The 20,228-nt window shown below is 35.7% G+C and overlaps 2 protein-coding genes across 5 annotated transcripts; one reads left to right on the top strand and one right to left on the bottom strand.

Moving 5' to 3' along the window:
- Positions 1-167: 167 nt before the first annotated feature.
- entpd5b (ectonucleoside triphosphate diphosphohydrolase 5b) lies at positions 168-9,517 on the bottom strand. 4 transcript variants are annotated; one of them, XM_007230706.4, is made up of 15 exons: positions 9,418-9,517; positions 8,826-9,033; positions 6,345-6,615; positions 6,080-6,159; positions 5,345-5,488; positions 5,190-5,265; positions 4,644-4,679; positions 3,244-3,332; positions 3,055-3,134; positions 2,902-2,963; positions 2,662-2,763; positions 2,418-2,561; positions 2,024-2,080; positions 1,420-1,535; positions 168-1,223 (listed from the first exon to the last, which is right to left on the bottom strand). In XM_007230706.4, exons 3-15 carry the CDS (start codon positions 6,568-6,570, stop codon positions 1,140-1,142), a joined length of 1,296 nt encoding a protein of 431 aa, XP_007230768.2. In that variant the 5' UTR covers positions 6,571-6,615; positions 8,826-9,033; positions 9,418-9,517; the 3' UTR covers positions 168-1,139. The 4 variants fall into 4 exon arrangements, with proteins under 4 accessions (XP_007230768.2, XP_007230767.2, XP_007230769.2 ...); XM_007230705.4 differs by having other exon boundaries at positions 8,826-8,954; XM_007230707.4 differs by having other exon boundaries at positions 6,345-6,549; positions 8,826-8,954.
- Positions 9,518-13,727: 4,210 nt separating this feature from the next.
- On the top strand, positions 13,728-18,739 carry LOC103042705 (sterile alpha motif domain-containing protein 15-like). The gene is made up of 3 exons (XM_022687006.2): positions 13,728-13,851; positions 17,549-17,647; positions 18,456-18,739. The coding sequence occupies exons 1-3, from the start codon at positions 13,753-13,755 to the stop codon at positions 18,627-18,629; spliced, it is 372 nt and encodes a 123-aa protein (XP_022542727.2). The 5' UTR covers positions 13,728-13,752; the 3' UTR covers positions 18,630-18,739.
- The last annotated feature ends 1,489 nt before the right edge of the window (positions 18,740-20,228 follow it).

The raw sequence follows: 20,228 nt of genomic DNA, 5'->3' as shown, positions 1-20,228 counted from the left end.
AAACATCAATAGTTCTGCATGACTGAATGACAGTTAGGAGCATTGGTCAAATTAAAGAACATGCAACACATTAGATGCATCTTAAGAATTCCACATAATGTATCCATGCAGCCTATATGAGCTGCATGCCTACACAAATTCCACACTTTGCTTTTGGAAAGCAATGCTCATGTTTTCTGGTTTGTATTTGTGCAGTTGATTCACATACATTCACATACATCCACTTATTCAGTCCACAAAGATTTAGCACACCCATCTATTAAAATTAGAAAGACAGTTTCAACCCAGGCTGCTTTCTAAACAAGGCACAATATAAGGCAGCCAATCCAAAAATAGGTTATTTACATACAGCAGTCTTAAAGGCACAATATTAAAGCAGCCGGTTCTAATGAACAATGATAGTATAAAATGATATACAAAACCCATCCACAAACATAATAGGAAAAATAATAAAATACAAGCAAACATAAGATAAAATAAGTATTTCAATAAGCCACTAAAAACTGTAAACACCAACCTCACTGGCACAGAAAGATTCCTAGATAAGACCAATAAGGGCAATGGTCTAGTTTTCATTTACAATATATTATAAGTAAAATAACCAATGTTTCCTAACAACATATGGGTAGGATTGATGATAAAAAATAAAATCAGTGTTTTTTTTTGTTTGTTTTTTTTAGTAGGCTTTCCCTGGGGTTCACTCAAAGGCCATGAGCAGCATTTGTCTGTGTGCACCAGTAGACTAACTCCATCTGTGACAGCCCTCCATAGGTAGTTTTATTTTTCTGTCTTGTATTGCCTTGTAATTGCATGCACAACAATCATGCTGGTGCACATTCTTTCTCTTAGCTTTGTACAACTAAGAGTTTTTGCTGCTTCATTCTATCTGCAGCAGTGTGTCTGTGTGTTTTGCAGAGAGGAGGGTGGTAGGGTTACAATTCTTCCCAGGTTGATTCCTAAGGAACACCTGAAGGCACGTGCATAAACCATAAAACCTTGTTTTTTTTAGGGAAATAGTCCTGGATGAATGGGAAAGTCTACGGTTAATTGGGTAAATAGAATGAGTGGTTTCATCATTACAAGCACTGATACTCAACAGGACCGGCAGGAAGGAGCTGGAACAGTTTGGCATCCTTTTCTCACAGAAGGCTGATGTACTTAAAGTAATTAATAGCTGCACCCAAAGCCCAGCTAGCTTCCACATTGTTCACCTTTTTGATTAACTATAAGAAAAACAGACAGAGAAAATTAGCATGTGTTAGTGTAAAAATCAATCTACTATGAAAATAAACTGTTAATGAAATTCATTGCAAAATTATTCTTAGTAAACCTGCATCATTAATTTAAAAACCTGCAGTGCATTAAAACTTTAGCAACCAACTTTGACAGCTTTGTTCTAGCTCGGCTTTTTACACTCACCTCCAGTACTGTGTTTTCCTTGAAACCGTACCCATCCTTAAGAAGACAGGTTATGTATGTAAGATCCATACAAAGGAAGGCTTTCATTGGGTTGAACATGGACATTTTGTTGCATACTGTAAAACAAACAAACAACATTTTTAGCATTTTAGCATTACATTTCAATACTTTTATTTTGGCATGCACAAATCAATACAAATCTAGATCAATTAAATCTGTATTAACTGCCATTAAAGAATACTGTATGTACGGTGCTATTTAAAAACATTACAAAGCTTTTAGAAAACTCATGCAAGTTAAGGAAATCCAAGCACACTGCCACCGTCATTCTCATTAGCTTAGTCTGCATTTATATTTTTGGCTGAGCTTGTATTTTTTGGTAAAACAGTCATTTGTATGCTCTACAGATAAGCAACTGCAAGCAAACACCTGAATGAGCAATTAGTCTGTTGCCCTTACTTTTTGACTCCATTTGTACTTTTTCAGCAATCCAACTTTCATTTGTCGCAACACCGTATGTAAATGACTCTTAATGGCTAAAAGAGGCCATTTCCACATTACCAACCACATTAAAATGAGTGCAAAAACAGGCCTAGTCTCTTACCCTCCTTAGCCCTTTTCCTGAAGTCCCGAGTCTGCACTGCTCCTCCACGGTTCTCATCTAGAACATACAGGAGAATGCATTTCTATGAGTTCTAACAGAAATTCTGACAAAATACTTTTACATTTAATTTTTTTTTCAAGATTATTTTGGATAGCATTCAAATATCAAAACAATGAATGCAAAATGATAAAACTACTCAAATCTATGAAGAAATAGATCTTTTTGGCAGCTGAACAGGAGTACCAGAACAGAACAAACAAAACAAGTCACTACAATCACGAACACAAGGACAAACCTACATACTCGCACATTTGATGTTACTGTGGATATATAATATGATGTATTTCACACTAAGGTATTACTTGTTTAATGTAAAAGGTGAAAATGACCTCACCAATGAGATCTGCCTCAACAGCATGGTCAAAGAAGTACGAGAAAGCAAAGAAAACTGCGCCATCCTTCAGCTCATTCGGCTGTTGTATGATCCCTTTCACAATCTTTTTCATTTCCTGGTAACAGGCCTTGTATCCAGTGTAACCTTGAAAGCACAGAGATAAATATGAATGATGGTGGAAAAACAGTAGGGCATGTTTTTTAATCTCTGTCAATACAGTAAAAAGTTATTAGATTTTTCTTACCTTCTGGGTTTCCAGTGACTTTGTATGTAAACTCTCCAAACTGAAATTCCCCTTCATAGTTCTTAGGCAGGCAAGAGGTTTTGTAAACTTTCCATTCCAGACCTGAAAAAAGATTGTCACACTTGAAACCCACATCTAATGATCAAAGCTGAATATATACTTTACTGGTGTGAAAACAGTGGCCCTTAAAAAAAAAAAAAAACACAGTTGGCTGCAAAAAATGCAACTTCACGGCTGTACCTTCAGAGCCTGAAGCACCAAGAGCAGCAATCCGAGCTGCTTTGATTCCTTTCTCCGAGTAGCTAGAAATAGAAAAAGAAAAGTGAAACACTGTCAGTCTTGCAAACATTTTCCACATGCACAAATAGAAATGCAAAACATATTTTTACATACCTGTGAGTATACAGCTCATGGGTTGTGTTAAACATACTGAATCTTGCTATGAAATCAGCAGAAACATTTTCAATTGTTTTCTGAAAGAACAAAAATATGAGGAATAAAAACACATTCATGTTACGTTTACTGTGCTGGAGAAAAAGATGATGAGTGTTTAAAAAGCAAAGGAGACAAAAACACACTCACTTTTGACTTGGGAAGAAAGGTGATTTGAGTTGAACCTCCACCCAAATCTAAAATTCCTACTGTTCTTTTTATGTTAGGGCGTAGATTACCTAAAAATAAATGTAAAAACAAATCTGTTAGAAAAAGCCTGTGTGGGAGTTAATGAAATAATCTCTTTATCTGGGCAATTGTTTATGTACTCAGTTTTACATTAGTATTAGAATAAATACTAATAACATTCATAAACAAAACAGAGGTTTTACATCTCTGAGCTCTCCTCATAAGCGTAAGTAATAGTTATAGTTATCATCCAACAGCTGGACCGGTGAATCAGTGTTTAATAATGTTAAATCAGGTCAGCTGCTGAAGAAATTCTAAAACCTCTGTCCAGTACAATATATCATATCCATAAATATATATGCTTTAATATTCACCAATGTTATCCTATTGTTTGTTAAATACTCATAGCTGTCAACCTCTAGAGACAGTAAGTGCTTATAATTATGTTATATTAATGTTATTTTCTGTGGTATACTCCTCTGGAAATAGTAAATTCTTCATAACAGCATGTATTTTTTTTTGCTGTACTTGACAGTTAAACAGTAAAATGATCACTCATACATTGTTAAATCCACACACAATAATTAAGCAGTCAGAGAGACAGAAACAGAGAGAGTGCAGGAGAGCTGAGAGTCAAGATGTGTTACTAGATGAACTGACAGATGCTCTGTTGTCATGGGCCGTATCTCACGTGGGATGATCTGTTTATTTGTACACAGTCCGCACAGCAACAAATTTGCATAAATCAGCATGTGTTTGAGTAGATCATTAAATCAGAAAGTAAAAGATATGAACACTACAATATTCTGTATGTTTATAGAGTAGATTCTCTAATTCCCAGCCTTTTACAGGTATCTACACTCAAAGTGCACAAAACTAGCAGTGTAATCTGTACCTCTCCATCATCTGCCATGTTGTGATCTAAAATCATATTTGTTCAGGAGATTCGGTGAGAGCTCAGGTTCTGAGAGGCAGGCCTGTTCGATCATTGATGTGGTCTTCATTTTGGGTAAGTTTTGGAGTTTGGGGGCTGTGTCGACTGCAAAACTACTATTCTTTTTTTATTTGACAAAAATATGGTCATGCTGTACCTGTAGCTTACAGTATGAACATACAAACAAAATTTAAAGTAACGGTCCTTTAAAAATGAAGGCCTAGTCTGTGCAGGATTCACATTTTTGGATGATGTAATAATGTCTTTTTAATTAGTTCTACTTTTCAGAACCCAAAAAAAGCAGAAAGAATAATGTATGCTAACAGTTCACGATCAATTCATTCCACCTCAGCTCTTGCAGAGTAAAAACAAATGCATGTGCCTATGTTTCACAGCTCCCTAGAGAGCAAAAATTAACTCTGCTTACCTGTCAGAAAGTTCATTGTCACCCAAGCAAAGATTCCTGCAAAGAAATGCAGAAGAAGCAAGTCATGTAACTTTGTGGTTGAATTCCTCTAAGGCTTGTGTAAGTGTCCAACTTCATTTGATGTTTAACAATGTGTTTATGCACGTCTAAGGGAATTTTCTGTGCTCTCCTCAGAAGCCACAGCTTATCCCTCCAGACAAATAATAGCAGCTTTTTGAAACCTGACAGCAGCCCAATGACATTAATCAATCTCGTCAAACTGCTGTCTCAACTAACCTCCACCACACTTTACTTAATCCACACTTATTACTTCCACAGCATTTAAATGATGTCACTGCTGATGCTTCAGTTCCTTCTATGTTCACAGCCTTATTAAACACAGCCTGCATGCGACAGCAGACTCTCACATCAGTGGTTAGTTTGTTTTGTGCGTTACCTAATTGCCATATTTTCTTCTGTCAGCAAACGTGGTTTGCTGACAGCATTTCTTAAACCAATCATTGTCATATTTAAAGTGCCTAATTGTATGAGCAAAAGCAATCATACCTTCATTTGTTCCATCCATTATGCTCACACTATCAGCAGGTACGTAGAATGGATATTCATCAAACACGTATTGAACCTGATAGAGAGCACAAAACAGTCAGTTCCTCAAAATCAACTTGCTTACAAAGTGCATGCCTCCAATTTGGTTTCCTTACCTCCTCTAAAAGTGCAAGAGCTTTTGCTAGCGGCAGCCTTCTCAATCCTGCTGTAGCCCTGAGCACCACTGGGGTTCGTTTCCACTCCACACGAGGCACTGTGCTCTTGGCAACAACCAGCAGCTTTCTCAGCGAGTATCCAGCCTTTAATCAAACACAATTAAACACATGCTCACAAGCACATAGAAACTTTATTGCTGTGCACTGAAAAGGTGAAAAGTGGGGCTGTGTTTTTTTTTAAGAACTGGTCTTGTAAACACACATGTACACAAACATTTATATGCACAATCAAAAGTTTGGACACATATTATCATTATTATGCGTTCTTTATTCGTACTATTAACTACATTCTAGACTGATATTAACAACTTAAACACATAAGACAAATTACATTAAATAAAAACATACATACAGTATGTATATACCTATAAATGCACAGATTTACACTAATAGAAAATAAACAATTTTATGGAATGCTGACTGGATGTTTTCCTAAAAATCTCATAATAAGGTTGAGATATGGGTCTATTTTACAATTTGCATAATAGTGAACAGTGCTGTTAAAATATTTTACTTTTTTAATGTGTAGCAGTTGCAGTCAGAGACAATCATCATCATGAATTGAATAAGTTATAAGAATCATACTTTAACACAAGCTTTAAGATACATACCTGCCTGATACAGTTTTGGTTGGGTATAATGCAAAAATATGTATGAAACTATGTATAAACTCACATTTTCAGGATTGTCAGCATATGCAGATAAGCCAGGCTTCTCTGAACTGTACATTTCATTATCCAAAACAGGTAACCCATCTAGAGAGCAAATACAACAACAGAAAGAAAAAAAACATTCAACCTTTACAAACAATTCATAACACTCCTATTGGACAAATCATTATTTTCAACATTGCCTTTATATAAACATGAAATCTGATTAAGTGATATAACTAATAACTTGTTGGACAGCAGCACTGTGCTCATGCTAACTGTCCCCTCACCTGGGTCTTTCTGTATGAAAGTGTAGACATGTATGCGTGTTCCAGTGCTCCCTGCATCAAACATGATTGCATAGAAAATACGGCTGGCGTTGGCAGGACGAGTTACCGGAGACAAGTAGTTTCCAAAGTTTGCTGCAAAATCCAGTCCATTGCCCATGTAAGCCTGGGACTCAGACTCTCTCAGCAAAAGCCACAAGAAGAGAAACTGCAGCACAGGAGACATCATCACTGAAGTAGAGCAGCACTCTCTCTCTAGATACCTTTAGGAAAGCTTAGAGAAAGCAGAGAGGGCTGTCAGGTACACATACTTATAAGCACCGCTTATAAGACACAAGCTTTAAGGCACTCCCACAAAATGGGTCATTAAGCATTCGAGGCTTCGCCAACTTGGGCCCTAAATGCAATTCATGCCACAAGCAAATTTACTAAACAAAAACAGGCTCATCTAATACTAATAGTGATACTGAAACAGCAACTTGACTTGACTTTAATGTATAAAATGGACTTAATCAATGTTCGACAATTCCTAGATCCACATCATTAATTAGACGTTTTAGTATGTAATTGCTGGCTTTAATGTTCTGTATTGGCCAGAAAGGTCTTAGAATAGTAACACAGGATACAGCTACATCTTCACCTAGACAGAAACTATGGAGTATTGGGGAAAGATCTCTTATCAATGACCAAATATTTACTGTCAGAAACGCAGACATTTAGACATAATGCACAACTGTTTTTTACTGACACAAACAAATACGGTTAGCATAAGAAAAAAACAAAGTAAAAAAATCTGTGCTTATTTGACGCTCAAACTTGGGGTAAGCGCTATAACAAAAATAAAGCAAGTAAAGACATTTGGCACATGATAAGTGTAACTATATTGTCATACACATATAACATTTTAAGCTTTATTGCAGTAATTCTGCTCTTTGTTATAAATATGAATTTGGTCAATTATCTTTACGATATTTACAATATTCTTAGAGATGCGATTATATAGATATTATCACAATATGATGATACAATAATATCATACCACCTATTACTCAAACACAGATGAAGTATGCAAAACTATTAAAAAGAAAAATGGTGTTAAATAGACAATATATAGGCAATAATTGGCATGACATTCAACCTAAAAAAATACCAGCATGTGCAGTGCGGGTTTAGGGACTTTTTAAGGAGCTCATCCAAGGTATCAAACCATAAAGATACTTAATAATTAGTCAGCAGAATACGTGTTTGCTCTATGGCTTACTACACACACATTTAAAATTACAGGTAAGTGTTTTTTCCATTGCTATTATCAAATTCAAAACAGAAGAAAATTATCATGTTAAATAAGTACTCAACATCTATTAATTTCAAATGTTTGGGTTTTTACCACAGTGGGTCAAGTGTGGGCCACTTAAATTTGGAAATGCTTTTTTTCCAGTTCCACATCTCATTTACAAAAAAGAAAAATATATAAAGAATCGACGTGTTATTCTTGTTCCTCTGGAATTTTAAAACATTCCAGGTGTAAAGATGTTGCAGTGTGTCTTCATTTCTTTACCACCCCACTCCTGAGCCTCAGAAAAGGCCTTATTTCTACAGACTCAATCATTGTAAAGAAAGTGTCTGCACAGTCAGGGTAATTTCTTTCTGGACTAGCAGGCCATCCTTAGGAAAAACAAATAATTAAAAGAGCAGTATACATACAGTCTACAAAACAGTTAGTGTACATACACAGAATTGACTTTTTTTAAACCACAGAGGGCCATTCCATCTATTACTGAGTCATTAATATACAGCAACATCAAAATCAATATTTTTTATCAGATACAGTATTACATCAGGCTCAGATACTTTACCATTATGTCAATCTTACAATTGGTGTTTAAATATTAATGATAATAATAAATAATGATAGTGTAATATACTGCAGTCTATTTGATTTTTTTTTAAAGGCATCTCCTGTCCAACATTCTGGTACATTTTATACCCACGTTTTTTTGTCATGGTTATTAAGTAATAACAATATTAGTAACTTTTTGTCAGTCCATAATGTGACATCAATAAACAGATTATGTGGTGTTTGAAATACAATTTGATTTCTCAGTAATTCACTCTAGATTATCATTTAATATAGCTTACATTTGAGTTGCAGAGCAATTTTATTGACAGGCCTGATAAATCTGGCTTTAAATGCTTTATATAAATGAGTGTGTAATATCTGTGTTCTGATGTTGTGCTGCTGGCTTGTGATTTATGGATCAGTTAAATGAACTGATTGTGTGTACACATGCTGTAAATCGTGCAGAAATCTACTGGAGACTGGCTAAACCGCGTTTACTAAATGGGAAGTTTATGGGTTTGCTTATTAGGCAGAAAAACGAGCAGATGATGATGGTTTAGGGGTAACCGGGCAAGCTGGGATCCAGCCCTCCCTCTGTATTTGCACGTAAACTATGAAAACCACAACGATTTACACCTGCTTACCTCCACATATCTCTCTCAGTCAGCAGAGCTGTGATGTGGTGGATGTCAGCTAAAACTCTTAATGTTCCTGGTCAGGAGTCCCAGCTCTTCAAGATCACATATCATCGTGGGTCTCGCTTCTGCTGCTGCCTGATGGGTAAAAACATCATCGGGTTATCAGCGCCGCCAGATTGTCTGCTGAAGTGTCGAGTTTTATAACGAGCTGAAGCTGTGGGGGCAGAGAGGAGACACTAATCATAGCGAGGAGTTCATAAACCAGACATGTGTGTGTTCTATATGTGTGAGAATCTGACAAAAACACTACAGTTTAAGTGACAATGTTGGTTTGGCCTCGAACAACAGCTCGGGCTAACTGTCTACCTAGTTAGTTAGTTAGTTAGTTAGATAGATAGTTAATCTAACTAGTTTACTAACGTTAGTTAGCCTAGCTAACGTTAGTCACCAACTTGTCCTGGGAGTTTAGTTTAGGCTAAAGCTAACTCTCTAAATGTTTAATAGCGTTAGCTAACTAACCTATTTGACCGCATATATCCAAGCCAGGAAAATAAATAACCAGCTATTGTTTCCCATCATCTCTCACCGTCCAAATTACCTCGATAATAAAGGTTTTACATCAACTGCATTCACCGCGCCGGGGCACAGCAACAACACACACACACACACATCCAGCTCAGGAGCCGCCGAGTTCCGCTGCTGCCCCCGTGGCCCCGCCCACCCGGTAAAATACATTACACTCATAGAGTTCCAGCTCTATTTTTTAAAATTATGACTAAATATTTATATTATTTTTATATTAAAAAACACGTATTATTATGGGTAATATCATTATTTATTTACTATAATGTAATAAACAATAACAGCATAAATTATTATCGACGCCCTCCAACCCCGTAGAATTCTGGGAAATGTAGTTCTTTCACCAACCTTGACAAATAAGGAGAACAGCCATTGATATATATATGTTATAAGCACCGACCCATAAATAATAGGCCCAGTGTTCACTGTATTAGGTACCCAGCTGGCACACAACCAACCTTTAACGTTGAAACGTGATTGAAATACGGTTTAAGTAAGTTAATGTCAGCTGTTGTTTCAACTTTAATATTAAATGGTTGTGCAAACGTTAACATTTGAAAGTTGAAGCAACATAGTGCTTGTGGCAATTCTGAAACAGCTAGTCTAATGGGAGTTTTTCCACACAAACAAAATGGAAGCCTGCTGTGCCTGATTGCATAAAACACCTAAAGTGAATTTTCCACCATTAAGACACTGCTAAACAATTGCTTAAAGATAAGTGTGTTGCATAATGTCCCTTAACTGTCTGTTTCCTTAGAATTTTAGATTAATGAGCTATACAGCCCAAAGTTATTAATTCAATAGTTCCACATATATGTTCAATTCAGAAGTTCAGAAACAGGGCTCTTAAAGGCAATGGCAAGGGACATGCTGATTGGTTTATTTTTTGGGACACCCAAAACACACCCCTGATTAATTAAGAGAATTAGTACATACCTTTTGCACACTTCCAAGGCACACTTTTCCCGTCTTCATGATACCCAAAACACACTGACATGCCCTAAAGCTGCACGGTTGACGGCTTGTCTAAAATTCACTAAAATAGGGCAAAATGTGTTTTAAGCAACCAGGCACTGGCTTTTTTCATTATCATGAGGCCATTTCCCCACTTTTATAAAATTTATAATAATAGCATTTAAACTCCCCACTGTATTCTAAAAATGTTCATTTATTCATTTTCATCAATCTTTCAAATTCTACTTCAGATTCAGTCATAGATTTCTCAGTCAAGGTAATGCTTAAGTGTGTGCAAAACCAACATCCACTGTTACAGCATTTGACCTCTGGGCCACAATAACCTGATAAATGAAACGTTTTTCGAATAATTCAGTTAGGCTTGTGTTTCAGTTACCACTGTCTCATGAAGTCAGCACCTTTATTCTACCAGTCTCTCAACAGAGCAGGCTGGTGGCGCAGGAAAAGCATAAAACCTCTTAATATGAATTGAGCATTATTTGAATGTCACAGTCTGACAGTGTTGCTGACAATGTAAAATATGCATTCTTTCATTGTAACAGCCTACCTTGTTCCAAAAAGACATTTCCAGCTGAATTTATACTGCAATTTATACTGCATGCACCATTTCAGTGACTTGAACAGTATCCAGATTTCCCATTTAACAGGAGATTTGCTGCATGAATTTTTCCAGTCCCTGACTAAATCTGTTCTTTGAAAACCGAAACATCTATAGAGTGTTTTCAGTGATTAATAGCAAGGGTGCCTTACTCAATAATAGATAGCAAACACATTTATTAGAAAAAAGTTGCATGGTACACCTAGAGCAGCTTCAAAATGAATAGAGCAAAAAAGGCTGCAAAATGACTTCTGATAATATATTTGTACACTACATTAGTTAAAAAGATGTCTCCTTTCCTTGTAAAGTTAGTATTCTGTGAATCTATAGTTTTCGTGTTATAGAGATATGTATAAAATGAACAAAATAGTACTCAAATCATCAATACAAGTCAGCAGATATCCTCAAGCATATAAATACACATGGGTAGTTTATAGGGACATTTATAGATGGGTTTTCCATCATCTACCTCTTGAGAATAAGGCTGTTCCAGCGTCTTCCATCTGTGAGAATAAGCTCAAGGTAAGTTGAGTCAAGATGTTCATAATGATCTAAACATAGATGAAGTGCAAACATAACAACTGTGGTTCTATAAGTGTCATAAGGCTGCCATAGTAACAGGCTTTGTACATATCCTCATTTAACAAAAATAGAAAGAAACAGAAAGAAAATGACAAACATCTGTAAGAGTTAACCCAAGTACCCAATAATTGGCCAGGAAGGGTTTTTGAAGTACTTTATTGAATGTTTATTATATTTATAAGCCCACTAATAAGCCTTTCTGTTCTTAGAGCTTTTTGGTTTAGTACATGAGTAAATGCAGGATGTGCTGAACTGAACTATCTACGAACAAGAGAATACCACAGAATGACATTAACGGTATCAACAGACCATAGAAATGTATGATTTGATTAAGCAAAATAATTGAAAAAATACAATACAAATGATGCTCAACTATACAGCATGTCTGTTTTACTTCTCAAGTGATGTTGGCTTCATGTAGAGAAATTAACACTGAAATTATGTGCAAATTAAACTCAATGTTGTTCACTTCTTCATGATTTCATGATGATGCCTTGCACTGCAGCTGCATGATGGGCTAAATAAATCATTTCATGAGTAAGTAATAAAGTACTCAGGGAGTGTATGGTAAATCAGGATATGGACTAGAATACAGGCCAGTTTAATATTACACTGGGTAAAGATGTATTTTTTTGTCCCTTTTGGTACTTTTATTGATATACTTTTACCTGAACTGTGCAGAGTTATTATCTGCAATATTCTATCACTGTTCACACAAAACCAAGTATCTTTTCAGAAGAAGGGAAAACATTCTAATACTAAATTTATAAAAACTCTCTTTCTAAATGGTAATGTACTAGCTACATTGGAAACAGCTGTGATGTACTTAAAGGCATTTAAGTTCAGCAAACATGTTTAGTTACCAGGAACGTTTACTGTAGTAAATATTGAAACTGTCATTACTGTCTGTGTCTAATTGGTTGTGGGTGTTTTTCACTCTGTTTTCTAGCAGAAATGATTATCAAGACAGTGCATTCATGCAGCAAGTTGTTAGTTAGGCTCTTGGCCCTGACAGCTGCGAAAGGTTAGAAGGGAAGTCTGCCAATCTTTCAAACTTTGTGCATAATTAAATCATTAAGATAAAAAAAACATTCAGAGGGGTTTGAAGTGTAATGCTTCAGAAAGCTACATCACTTGAAACTGACACACATGGTAAAAACATATAAAAATGTAATAGTTATGAGAAGGTCTTAAACAATTCAAACATATTCATGGTTGGCAGGTACATGCTCCCACATGCTGGTGTTTTGGATAGCAAATATAATGACTTTATTTGTGCAGAAAATATTGTAACCCCTAGTTGGTTCCAACCACTACCACTGTGAAGAGCTGATAGGTTGCTCTATAATTCATAATTACTGATCAAATATACTCTAAATATCTTAGTTTAAATCTGAGTGACTGTCTTAATTAATCAGCCAAATATTTTTCTTAACAGTAACTCATGGATATTATTTACCATTACATCTACATACTTTTACAGAAACTGTCACTTGTCGAGGCTCTACTGCCTTTAAGATGCATAATGTTTACCACCAGGCCACTAGCCCTGTTAATATGAGACCTGTGGTAAGTTTAGGCAACCCTGTCTATAGCACAGTGGTCAGACTGAGTCTGTAAACAGGCAGGGTTTTTAAGCTTCAAGTAAGCCAGAATACGTCCCAACATAAAAAGAATGAGCAAAAATGCAACAGTATAAACTGATATTTATTACAGTAGAAAGACTTTAGGCTTTGGCATAAATACTATGTAGACCAGGAAAAAACTTAGCTTTGAATTTACATGATTTATGACATGGTTGTATGATGAAACCAACATAATTACTGATAATAAAAAATAAATAAATACTATGAATTTATTAATATTCTTTATTAGTACAATTAATTTTTATTTTTGTTTTAATATTCTGCATTGTTTTGATGTACTACAGTTGAGGCACTTACATTGCGTTTGAATTTATATTCAAAACGACCAAAGTATTTTTTATGTATTTATTTTATGTACATTATTTCTAAATGTGAATTTATTTGATTCATTGTTTGTTTGCTGTAAAGGTTAACACACGCTCCTGACTGCTTGTGAAGTGTGTGTGTGTGTGTGTGTGTGTGTGTGTGTGTGTGTGTGTGTGTGTGTGTGTGTGTGTCACTGTTCGTTGGTGGAGCAGTGAGCTGGTCTCTGATTGGTGGGTGTGTTTCTATGGGTAACAGAAAGTCAGAAAGCGGAATGGCGTTCCTTCAGTGGGGTGTTGAGGAGGTGGCGGAGTGGATAGAGTCTCTCGGATTCCCCCAGTATACGGTAATAATACACAGCTCTAAACACCAGATATTAACCTGTTATAACTCCTACTGTACACAGTTCCCTTACTCAGATATACTACCGTTCATTTATACACGGAGCTCATTTCACTCAGCGGCCCTCAGCCTTTACACCAGCGACTGCAGCCGAGTCTCAGACACTTTATCATTATCACAACACTGTCTTCATAAACACTACACTGAATTCATATTTTCCCAGCTTAATCACTTTATTTTTACTTACAATCTGTAAGACAAGGTGGACCATTTTAGAGAAAACTTGCATTTAATAAAATTGTTTATATGGTGAGCTTGTTCTCCCTCTTTAAATATCTAGATCAAGACCAGCTAGCTGGTCACCCAGAAAAAAAACTTACCCTATACTGGTCAAAAGCTAGTTCACTAGTTGCCCTGTCAGCATAGGGGTTTAAGCTGTATTTTTTAGAAGGGCTGTTTTAAAGATTTCACTTTTAACTTTTTGATTTTATAAAAGTATTGCAATTACCCTGATATTTTAACATGGCAGGGTGGACAGCTTTACCTCAGTTTAGACAATATAAGAATATAAGAATAATTAAGTGAAATTAATGTTATTGCTGAACATGCCAGTGTCTTCAGTACCTTGAAAATAAAACAGTATGAATGTCACAATGTGTCTGATATCAAAGGTATCACTGATATCACTTTCTTAAAGGGATCAGGTTATCCCATGAATAAAGGGTTTAGTGGGAATTGTTTCTCAATTTTTGCTTTTGTGTATATATATATATATATATATATATATATATATATATATATATATATATATATATATATATATGAAAATAGATAAATGAATAATTGAAAAGTCTTCATAAAAAAACGTTTTAAAACATATTTGTCTGTCTTAACAACTTTAAAGTATCATTTAAATGATTTAGGCAGCACTGTGGACATGGCCATAAAGCATCTATATTTGTAATAATTTGTTCATTCAAAGTGAATTGTAAAGTATTAAAATATATATTAATACACAGTGTTTATATAACATTGGACAACTATGCTGAACAACAGAAGGCATACATTTTTTATATCGACCCCTTGTAAATTAAATCTATGTTGCACAATCTGTTATGTTCCTGAAGACCCTAGCAGACCCTGGAAACATATTGTGTCTTTCCTTTTGTTTCGAGGACAGATAATGATTGCTATTTTGACTGGGTGACATGTTTCTGAAGTCTCGACAGCAAATTATACACCTTTTCTCTAAAACATGATTCAAACTCACTTGTTTCCATGTTCACTCATTCTCTAAGTACTCTAAACTACCACTCCCAAAATAGTCTTCACACACCTGCACATGTAAACACACGTCTGCACCCTGTCTTCTTCTCTCCATATGTCCCTATATGTCGACAGCTTTCTCTATTTTCTCTCTCTCTCTGTGTGTGTTAGTAGTATAGTCTAAACAATGATTGCATTCATAATTATAGTTATATATAGCATAACATATGTAGACGCCATGTTTCATTCTAAAGAAATGTCTTCTTTTAGAATGACAAAATGTCTTTCTTTTTTTCCTAACCTTTAAACATATTAATGCAAGTTATTACATACTTTATTGGCTTTATGAATATGCATTACTTCTATATTATTTATTTGTTTAAAATGTATTTATGCATTTATTTAAATAATATGGATACCAAAGAACCCCAATGACATAATGGTGGTGACATCATTCATAAAAGTTTCAGAAAAATGTTTTGCACAAAACTGACCAACTGACCATCAAAGCACATGTTGTTGGTTATGAAATATCTGGTAAAATGTGTTCTTTAATCTAGTTGTATTCCATTTGTCCCCCTCCTCCTAAGAATAAAGTAAGTCACACCAGTGACCAAAGACTTCATATGAAATCATAAGCCAAATAAGAAAATTCAGATAACTGAAAAGAAACAGTGGAGTAACAATGTGCTTCACTTCATAGATGAAAGAAAATAGATGAAAAGAAATCAAGTAATTCCATCAGTGTGGTTTTAATTTCAAATTTTTTCCTGTGTGGTAAAACCAGTGAATAACTTCTGGGGACCACAACGTTTCTTTATATTCAATGTATTTATTTTATTTTAAAAAATGTCAAATATGACAAATATATATATATATATATTTGTTTAATTTTATTTTTATAGTCAAATGTACAATATTGTAGTTAAAATGTATTATTTATATGTTATTTATGTCAAAATATGGCACTCCCCCTTTACAGATGATTGTGGGGAAGAGCATCTTCGTAGGGCTTGGAATACAAAAAAAATTGGTTAAAAACAAATTTTGCTAAATTAATGGCACAGGAAGATTTAATATCTAAAATAACGTTTTGTTTTATTTTTGAAAATGAATAAATTAAGTGTGATATATCTGTAAAAGCTTGGGACACATAATTTTCATAAAAATTATCCGTATTCATCTTTTCTTTGTAGAAATAAATGTCCCAGTGATGTCCCTAGCAACACCCAACCAGCCACATGAGGGGGCACAGCAAACATAATAGATACCATCTGGGATACTATAGTAACTGCCTAGCAAACAACTGACAACAACAAAACAATGCCAAAACAACCACCTGAAATATCACATCTATCACTTAGCAACACTTTAGCGCCCATCTTTCAATCACAACATCAACATCATATCAACCACCATGAATGTCATCCACAATGGGATTTTAAAGAAACCAAGTGAAATACCATGGCAGTTGTTTTGTAATCCTTTTATCAAGCTCTTAGTGACATCATAGCAACTGCCTGGGATATCAGAGGAACTACCAACCAAGAACATAGCAATACCATAACAGCCATCTTGCAACATCATAGTGACCACCTAACAACACTGTAGCAACCACCTACCAACACCAAACAACCACCTTTTATCCTCCACTTAAGCTGTGCAACCACTTCTTCTTCTTCAGCTTATTGTAATAATAAGGTTTTAGTTAGTTTGACACAAAAAATATGGTTAAGCTCTCAATTATTTTTGGTCTTCTGGTTAAAAATAGATGAATATTATTATCATCACCATCCTCATCATGATCATTACATTTATATAGGGGTCTCTGGGACCCCAAACAACAAATACATAATACTGAGGCTGAGTCATATATAATGCTCTTGCTGACATTTACCAGATCATTCTTTTGACCCCCTAATAGGTTAGAGATGACTGAGTAATGCACTGGTGTTTTTAAGTGTAGGATAGATCAATGCACTTTGCAAAGGGCTAGAGCCCGTGTCTCCCCTCTCTGTTTAAAGATGTGGTCTGGACAGCCTTTCTTTAATAATGCTTTGTCATCATTGTCCAGTTATGCTTTGCTAGCATCACGTGGGAAAGAAACTGCTCCCCTTTCCATCCACATCAGCAATCCCAGCCCCTTTATACCATCTTAAAACACTGAAAAACAAAGACATCATCATACAATGTAAAGACATCAACACAGATCAGGACAAAAAGGCCACCGTGTTTATTCATATTTCCATTCAGTGTGAACTCCTACATGATGATTTATGGTGCAATAGGTCTAGCCTATTCTTTCTATAAATAGTCCCTTTCTTCAAAGAGAAAAAGCCAGAGGTCTGTGTTTTGTTATGACTAGCTGGAGACATAACCAGGGTGAAATTATATGTTTTACTTCTGTTATAATGATTTGAGTACATTGCTTACAGGCATGCTTCACTGAGAACCTCATCACAGGCAGAAAGCTAATTTATGTAAACTGCCGTTACTTGCCACGACTGGGAATGACTGACTTTCAACATATGAAGGTAGGAGTGTGACATCATGGGATGCAGACAAATCCAGCATTTCCAGTCTTTCTGAACACGTTCTATTGATTTTCCTTTCCATAATTTTCCAGATGTTGTTAGGCAAGGTTCAGTCAGTGAAACATGAGGACAGAAAGAGCAAGAAAGCACAATTTAAACAGTAGTTTGGCCCATTTTTTGGCATTTGAACTAAAAACATCATTAAACATCCTGGTGTAAGCAGTCTGTTTAAACACAACCCTGACTTATTGCAGAATCATTTTAAAGGTAAAACAGAAAAATTGGTACCTTTGACACCCCCTTGTTCTGCATATTTTACTATATTTCTTTTACACTATTCTTCAATGGTAGTGCTGCTGGAGTTTTTAAGCACCTATAGCTTTTTCACATTGTAGATGTAAAGTCAGAGACTAAAGCTCTTCTGTTACTGCACAGATCGTGTTGGTCAACCTCTAATACGTCGTCAGTGTGTTCACAGGATGCTGCTAGCTGGATAACCAGCAGCTAAGCTGAGGTGTTTAAGAACTCCAGCAGCACTGCTGTGTGTAAGCTACATGTACCAGTCAGGTTCACTGCAGCACTGAGAATGACTCACCACCCAAATAATAGCTGCACTGTGGTGGTCCTGTGGGCTCCTGACCATTGAAAAACAGGGTGAAAGCAGGATGATAAAATATGCAGAAAAATATATACAGGACTACAGTATGAAACAAATGATGCAAATCATGCCTAGCTGATTAAATGAAGAATGAGTGTAGAAATATTCTGATACATTTGTGTATTATAAACAATGTTATTTCTCCTGCAGGCTATCTCAGCTCATGTCCGAGAGTTGCTTGGTGTCTCTGAGCCATTGTGGAGTCGCAGTATTGCAGACCCCCCACGGGACAACATGGGGATGTTTCTGGAAATAAAGAGCAGAACTGGGAACAGGGCTGATTCTCTCACTTACAAACAGTTCCTCAACGACCAGAAGGCCTGAGCACTTCAGCAGTTACGCAGTTTTTTACAAATGTACTACTACATTCTCAAGTGTGTGACTGGAGGGCTTTCTCCCCATTCTTTTCCTTCAGTGTGAATCTGAAATTGTAAGGTATATACAAGAGTATTTAAAAAAATGATCCTGCTTTTGTTGGAGTTACGGTCTTTAATGTTAATGTAAAGCTTTGTACTAGATTTTGGAGCATTGCTGTGAGGGTTTGACTGCATTCCGTGACGAGCGCTATTAAAGTTTGGATGTTGGACGATCACCACCCCACTTTATCTCAACCGCCGACTCAATGAGCACCATCATTGGAAAAAAACACAAGCTCATGATTATGTGATCCAGAAAATCCTATTCTATTGGCAATTCTTCAATACAGAGACAATACAAATCTTTATCAACAATTAGTGCAACTTAAAGTAGCTGAATGTATTAATTAGAAAAGGGTGTCCACAAACATTTAGACATACAGTGTATTTGAAATCCATACATGAAGGCACTCTTATTGCCTACATCTGCTTTTTTCTCATTTTACAGAATTTGTATGTCAACAGAAATACAATGTTTTATTTCTTAGTAATTCTAATAATTAACTTTTTTACATTTATTTATATATAACATATATAAAATGTTCCTGATATATTGGCATCATCATAATTACCTGATGTACATGAAAAATATGGGATATTGGCATTGGTCCAAAATTTCCATATTGCTGCATCCTTAATCACAACACGTTTTCCTGGCATACTGTGATGTGTGTCAGAGTGAAACACAATATTACAGAGAAATTCTGAGCAACATTTTCACACAGCGATAGGTGGGGGTGGTGAAATGTGATATTAATGGTTAGGATTCCTTCCCCCAACCATTGTGGGGAATAATCCAAGCTCATTACATTTTGATGGATTGCAGGAAAATAAGATTTTAATTATATGGCATGATTCACTGATGCTTAATATAACCAGACAAACCTGAACTGACAATGTGAAAAAGGGCAGGCTGACTTGACTGAGTTAATCAAAAACTTTAATACTGGGAAAGTTTTACTGTGTTAAAAGTGAAGCCACTATAGGTGCTTCGTCTAGCTTATGTGCAGAATGGTGTGTTACTCATCAATGTGTGTAGCACATTTTTTATTTCAGCCAGAAAAGCTATATTCTGCTATATTGTAAGTAAACAGGGTTATACTGATTGTTGAGTCTTTGCATTTCAGATTTGCAGACTGTTTGCAAATGTAACAAGACGGCTGATAAAATTGTCTTCATTTCTATAGAATGGAATGGCATAAAACTACAGTGTCTGCTTTTCTACAGTCATTGGTTTTACACACACCACTTGTTGGGGAAAGCTCTAAAATCTTATTTTGTTGTCTTGTCAGTGTGGTTGAACACGGGGCAGTGTGACCAATCAGTTTGTGTGAGATCTGATAGTGGGGGCCAGATGGGTGAGATATTGTACTTCTTAAGATGTGTAGACATTTAACTTTGCTTGATCCAAAATGTCACATTTGTACCATGTATACAGCATCAATCATTACCACCCACAGTGGACAGTGCAGTGAGGGCTAATGATCATGACCAGTAGTGCTGGAAA

Source organism: Astyanax mexicanus, chromosome 1, assembly GCF_023375975.1.
Source record: "Astyanax mexicanus isolate ESR-SI-001 chromosome 1, AstMex3_surface, whole genome shotgun sequence".
Taxonomy (NCBI): Eukaryota; Metazoa; Chordata; class Actinopteri; order Characiformes; family Acestrorhamphidae; genus Astyanax; species Astyanax mexicanus.
This window is presented reverse-complemented; position numbering and strand designations above follow the sequence as displayed.